The sequence below is a fragment of the Belonocnema kinseyi genome, chromosome 2 (assembly GCF_010883055.1).
Source record: "Belonocnema kinseyi isolate 2016_QV_RU_SX_M_011 chromosome 2, B_treatae_v1, whole genome shotgun sequence".
Classification (NCBI taxonomy): Eukaryota; Metazoa; Arthropoda; class Insecta; order Hymenoptera; family Cynipidae; genus Belonocnema; species Belonocnema kinseyi.
The window spans coordinates 128,801,874-128,809,120 of NC_046658.1; the positions used below are offsets into that span (position 1 = coordinate 128,801,874).

A 7,247-nucleotide genomic window follows, 5' to 3' on the forward strand; every position below is an offset into this window, starting at 1 on the left:
TAATTAATAATAATTACTTCTTTTAAATAAAAATAAAGTAAATATATAATGACTTCAATAGTAAAAACTTTTAATTCCTAAGATTTCAAGTCGAAATTGATTGTATTTCCAAGAAAATAGATAAGTGTTGAACCAAAATTGATTTTCTACCAATAAGGATGAATTTTTAAACAAAAGTTATGAATTTTAAATTTTGACAATTATTTTTTAACCAAACAGTTGCATTAACAATAAAATAGTTAATTTTTACAAAAAAAACTGTTAGAAGTTAATTTTTAACCAATAAATCTGAATTTTCAACCTTCATGGATGCATTTTCAACCAAATGATCTAATTTTCAAACAAAGAGGAATAAAGTGTAACCATAAATAGTTGAGTTTTTAGTTAAAAAAGATTAATTTTTTAGTAAGCAGATAAATTTTCAAAATAAAAAGGATAATTTTTTTCGACACAGTTTATTTTTAATAAAGAAAGCTATTTTTATACTATAAGCGAAGAATTTCCTGCCAAAGTCAGATACATTTTTTATCACGAAAGATCAATTCTAAACGTAAAAGTTAAAATCTTAACTGACAAAAGATATTTCTTTAAATAAAAATAGAATCTTCTTTTCAGTTTCAAAAATAATTTTAACCAGTTAAATTCTACCAAGAAAGAGGAATTTTTAATCATATAGTTAAATTCTCTGACAAGCAATTTTAACAAGAAAAGATCACTGTGCAATTAAAAATATAAACTTTGAACCAAAAATTTAATAGTTATATTTTTATTTTAAAAATTAATTTACATCTTAAGAGATGAATTTTCAACTAAATTGGGATATCTTTTTAAAAATTGAATCAAATAGTTCAAATTCAATCCGGTAGATTAGATCAAAGGAGATGATTTCTCCATAAAAAATTTGATTTTTCAATTTTGAAAGGAAAACGATTAATGAAAAAAAACGTTATCAAAAAATGAGATATGTACATTTTTATAAAAAAAAATTAATTCTCTATAAAAAAGAAATTTTGAAAAAATAGTTTATTACTCAACCTAAGAGTCGATTTTTTATCCAAGAAGACTGATTTTATCAAAATGCAATAGGTACTTATTGAACCAAACAGATAAATAAATTAAAAAAAAAAAACAATATTTGACAGAATAGATATAGACAAATTTTTATTTAGAGATAAATTACCTACAAAAATGAGGAATCATATAAATAAATCAATTTTCAACCTACACAGATGCACTTTTAACCGTAAGGTTTGAATTTTCAAACAAAAAATATTAGGATTCAACCAAAAATATTTGCATTTTTAAGAAGGCAATTGAATTTTTAACCCGAAATGTTTAATTTAATAACAAAAACGCTTTTTTGTTAAATAAGAAAGATGACTTTTATAACAAAATAATTTTAATCCACTTAAGTTAAACGTAAAAAAATGGATTTTTAACAAAATAGTTGCATCCTTAAACAAATAGATTAATTCTGATTCAGGAAGCATGAATTCCAAACAAAATAGTTTAATATACAACTAACAAATATATTGAATGAAGCAAAAATCAAATAGTCAGATTTTTAGGTTTTCAAATTAATTTATTAAAAAAATTTACGTAGTTGAATTTATTCCGAAAAACGAATTTTTAACCAAAAACTAAAAATTTTCACATAAAAAATATTTTTATTGAAAGAGGCAAATTTTAAACAAAATATATTAACTTTCAAACAACAACATTAACAAGAATTACAATACCAATGAACAAGATTAAGAAGATTCCTTTTCTAAAATTGAAATAGGTCAATTTTCTAAAAAAAAGAGGTGAATATTTCACAAAAAGATTAAATCTTAAAAAAAATAGTTTAAATTTAACAAAAAATACAAATATTTCTCAATGAGTAATACAATAGTTAAATTTTTATAGAAAAGCAAGGAAATTTTTAACAAAGTGAATGAGTTATATAACATATAGTTAAAACTTCAACATAAAAATATTAATTTTTATTGAAAAATATGAATGTTCATCGAAAAATGGAATACTTATATTAAAAAAATTAGTTTTTAACACACAAAAAATAATTTTTAACAAAATAGTAAAATTTTGAACTAAAGACATATATTTTCAACCAAAATGATGGATCGTAAAACAAATGAATTTTCAATAAAATAGTTCAGCAGTGAACCCAAGAAATGATTTTTTAATAAAGAAAAACAATTTTCTAAAATTGTAATCGGTAAATTTTGAAGTGAAGCAATGAATCTATAGCCCAAAAAGGAAACTTTTAACAAACTAGATTAACTTTTAAGAAAAAAAATGAATCTTTGATGAAAAATTAACGCATTTTCAACAAAACACATTGATGCACAACTAAAGAGTTGGAAATTAAATTATAATATCTAAATGTTTACTTAAAAATATAAATGTTTAACAAAAAATAGAAAAGTTACATTGTCAGTTAAAAAAATTACTTATCTGCATGAAAAGAACGAATTATCAACAAAAGAGTTCAACAATTAACACAAGAAAAAATTGTTAAACTACGAAGATTAATTATCTGAAAAAGAAATAGGTAATATTTTTGAATTTTTAAATAAAAGCATTAAATTAAAAATAGAAAATTTCTATCAAGAAATGCCAGCCTGCAGCAAAATACATTAATTTACAACCAAATAGTGTCAATTTGAATTAGAAAAGATCAATAATAATTCAAAAAATTCGAATTTTCATTGAAAAATTGACTATTTTTTTTCTGATGAATTTAATTTGAATGGAAAATAGAAACAAAATTTTTAACTTAATAGTTACATATATAACCAAAGAGATAAATTTTTAACCAAAAAAATTCATTTAAAAAAAAGTAGTTAAGCTTTTGATCTACTACTAAAATTGTGGACCAAAAATTTCGATTTTTTAAGAAAATAGTCGTCTTTCAACAAAATCATTCATTTTTTAATTATAATAATAGCATTTTTAATCAAACTCGATACATTTCGAACAAAATTGGGTTATATTAACTCTTTTCACATTATAGCAAACAACGAGAGATATGGAAAGCTTCTTAAAAACAGGGAGAAAAAAAGAATTAGAAAAAAAAATAATGGAAAAGACGGAAATAGGAGGAAGAGTATGAAGTCTGATATATGAAAGGGATTTTCGAACTCATTCGTGACTTTATTCCCACTGCCCCCCCCCCCCAACCCACAATAAATCCCTTGATCAATCGTACTTTTTCACTAGACACCCCCCCACACCTAATTGGTAACTTAGATTATGGAGGGCCCCTTGTCTCCTATTTTAGTAAATATTATTTTTATTATTTATCTTAAATCTTTTAGATCCAAATAAGATAAATAGATCATTTGTTCATACCATTTGGGATTATATTCTACTTTTTTTTCTTTAGATATTCTTCTAAATTAAGATCTGCAAATTTTACTACTTTAGATTCGCTCTTGAAAAAAAAAACGGTACCACCAATTTGTCACAACGTACTTTTGCCAAGCATGTCCATAATTCCGCTCTGAATATCAGATCCGTGACCACGATGGTCGTTAGCATAAGACGTAAAATTTCGCTTCTTCCTCAGAGCCTCCACGAGAAGAATTCCCTGCTCCTGACTAGTGAGCTTCCTCCTCCTCCCCTGTCTTGGGCCGGTACCAGTCCTCGAATCTTCCACCTCCCCATGAACCCTCTGTCTACTAAGTTCATCTAAAAGCTCCTCCAACTTCAACCCCTCATCCTCACTCTCACCAACAAAGTCCTTCGGGTCCTCAAACCCAGAGTTCCAATTTGCAGTCTCCTCACTCTGGATACTCGCAGAAGGAAATCGATCCTCCTCTTGTGGATAGGGAACAAACCCATTACTCGGATTCTTGTAATCCTTCGAATTACCTCTGATAAAATCCCTATCGATCACATTATGCACTGTACTCTCAATGGCTCGATTTTGACGAACGTACTTGTTCCTAGAGCTGCCCGGAACCTTCAAGAGGTGGTCTTCCTCTCCAGGAATCTCATCCAGCAAAATACCATCCCTGCGGTTATTCCCGAATCCGTTATTATTCACGAAGAGTCTTTGATCCACTAGAAGCCCCGGAATTGTCTTACTGTATCTCATGTTTCTAGGAATTTCAAGAGTCCTCTGGGACCTGTAATTGGAGATTTCGTGGTGACCGTAGGTCCCATTGATCGTAGAAACCACCGTTATCAGCAGCACGTACCGACAAGCAGAGACCCTTAGCTGCATGATCTGTCAGGAACTTCCAATTATCACTCTTCACTTTCCTTCATCGTCGATTTTTAATATTTCTAAATTGAAGAAAAGCTTCTCTCACGCGATGGGATCATCAACTCCTGGGCTTTCATTTTTCACTGATCACTCAAGGTTCCCAAATCTGGCTTCCAAAACCTTTCCTGACAATACCAGAGCTTTTGATTCTATTCTAGAAATATCTGTAGTCTGTTCATTTTCAATTTAGAATCTTCTTTTTTTAGCAGAAGGTCTTGGAGGTTCTTGGAAATTTTTCGATGATGATGGCTTCTTTGATCCTTGAATAGATCATTTTGGTATGTACTTTATAGGATCGAAGTTTACAGACTGTTAATTTTTGGAAGGATTAGTGAACTGATTTTTCGAAAGGTCGAGAAAGGTCCACGATGTCGCGATCGAAACGTGCAAAGACGCGACCTGCACGTGGACTAACTTGAGTAACTATCGCGATAGTTGAACGGAGCCTTGGCTGCTTTCACCAACAACATCAGCTTTCCCGAACTCTTCAACATGCCAGCCTATCGTATCTTCCTAACATTTTGCCCCCCACCGCTGATAATTTCCGACGCTATCCGTGTCTCTGGGATCTTTTCTTCCGCGCCCAGGTGACTTTTCCAAGAACCTCCAGCGCCGGCGTCTATAGGTATTTTAATCTGGGGCGTTCCATGTCCAATAAAAAAAAGTCTAGTTATCTATTTTGCTCATTTTTGGTTATTTTGTAATTTTTAGGCTAGTCAAGAGTGGTGTCAAATGATTTGGAAATTTTTAATGTGTTTTTTTAAAGTTAGCAATAATTAGCAAAAATAAAGCCCGAAGCGCATTTAAATATAAGATTTTATCATAGTAGAAATTAAAAGAAAAGAAAAAAATTTTCGCTTCTAACAACCAACAAAAATCAGTCAATATACAAAGTTTTCTATCTCCGTCTAAAATGCATCTTTATTTTAAAAATCCAATGCGGTTTTAAATTCATAACCAACAAATTTTTAATCCCGTTGATTTTGTCCAAAAATATTAAAAATGTCGTTTTCTACATTAGAAAAACAAACAATTTTTTGAATATTTTTTTTTGCCATGGCAAACCGTCTGTAAATTTTGAACCACTTAGAGGGGAAAAAATCAGATTTATTCAAGTTTTATTATCTTTGAATCTACATACTCTAGAAAAAAAGTATTAAGAGAAAAATCTTTCTTTTTTCAAAATCGAATAAGGACATACTAAAAAAATATCCTTAAGGGAAACAATTTTTTCCCCATTTTTTACACAAAGGAAATTTTTTTAAATTGAACTGTATTTCTTATATAAAAATATTTCGATTTATAGAATAATTAATATCACTCGTGAATTATCTTTAACCAATTTTTACAAATAATTGCAATATTTTGATATAAAAATAAAATTCAATAACAAAATCTCAATAGTAAAAAATAGGGAAAAAATTTTTTTTCTTTAAGTTATATTTTCATAGTCGATCTTTATTTTACTTTCAAAAATAAAACATTTTTTTCTAAAGACTTTTTTTATAGTGCGTAGATTCAGATATAATGAAACTTAAATAAATCTTTTGCATCTGATTTTTTTTTAATTCGCCAAGTGGTTCAAAAATTACGGACTTTTTTTCGTGGCTAGAGAAAATTAGAAAAAATTGTTTTTTTTTTTAATTTAAAAAACAAAATTTTCAATCTTTTTGGACAAAATCAAGGGGATTTAAATGTTTTTAACACTTTAAAAAAGCGTTATTTAAAAAAAACGTGGGTTTTTAACGTAGATATGAAACTTTAATTATTGACTGATTTTTTTTGTTACAAACTATTGCACACAACTGTATATCATAATCTCATTTTCTTACAATACATTCTGGGATTAAATTGTACCAATCTTTTCCATTTTCAACGACAATTTTGTAGATGTTCACAGTTTCAAATTCGCCAAATTCTTTAAATTCATAAAATTATCAAATTAAAAACATTGTAATTTTCAAGATTTAACATTCAAAGTTGTAAAATTTTTAACAGGACTTACAATTGGAAACTCTCTAGTTTTAATGTTGTTTAAATAATAATTCATAAATGTTGAAAATCAAAAATCGAGTTTTTCACTCGAAATCTTTCAATTTGAAGAAATGTTTCAATGTAATCTCATAAGTTAGATTGTTTTTAAGATCAAAAGTCAATTTAATAAATCTGAATGATTCAAAGTAAAAAAATTTGAATATAAATCACCAAAGTAACAGAATTTCGAATTGTGAAATCTTATTCCTTAATCATTTTTAATTGCAATTTACCAAAATTTAAAAAATCTTCAATTCTAAAAATTTACAATGAAAAGTTCTGCAATTTTTAAAGAGAGACAATTGAAAAATCTTTATTTAAAGAAATATATAAACATTAAAAATTTTTTTAATGATTTTTATATAAAAAGTCAAGTTTTAAATTCAAAATCTACCAAATTAAAGAAATTTTAAATTAAAATTATCAAGATTACAGCATTCAAAATTGTTGAATTTAAAACGTGTTTTTTCGAATTGCAATTTTTGAAAATCAGAACCGGTTTAATTCTAAACATTTATGGTTCAAGTTTCTACCATTTTTAAGAGATGCAATTGAAAACTCTTTAATTTAAATATGCATAATTATAAATTCTTGAATATTGACGATTTTCAATATAAAAGTCAAGTTTTTATTTCTGATTCGTTCAAATTGAAAACATTTCGAATGCTAATCATCAACATTACAGCATTTTTATTTTTCGAAATTAAAAAACTTTGTATTTTAAAGATTTACAATTCAAGGTTCCAGAATGTTAAAGAGTGACTTTTGAAGAATCTTTAATTTTAACTGAAACTTTAGTACATTTCTAGAGATTTTTTTTCTCTATCTATTGGTCTATCAAACAATATCATCACACAAATATAAGAAAAAAAGATTAAGTTATCAGAAAATTGACAAATTAATCAATTGTAAATTTTTAATTGTTTATTAGTCTAATGGA

At 27.1% G+C, this 7,247-nt stretch overlaps 1 protein-coding gene across 4 annotated transcripts in view; it reads right to left on the reverse strand.

The window, feature by feature from the left end:
* LOC117167915 (serine proteinase stubble-like) overlaps positions 1–7,247 on the reverse strand; it is a 72,387-nt gene that overhangs the window by 44,919 nt on the left and 20,221 nt on the right. For 2 of the 4 annotated variants that reach the window (XM_033353159.1, XM_033353158.1), the window contains exon 1: positions 3,478–4,662. The exons of the other annotated variants lie outside the window; for them this stretch is intronic. In XM_033353159.1, coding sequence (XP_033209050.1) covers positions 3,478–4,231 — 754 coding nt within the window. In that variant the 5' untranslated portion in view covers positions 4,232–4,662. Of the gene's footprint in view, positions 1–3,477; positions 4,663–7,247 lie in introns of those variants that run through there. 4 annotated transcript variants of the gene reach the window in all.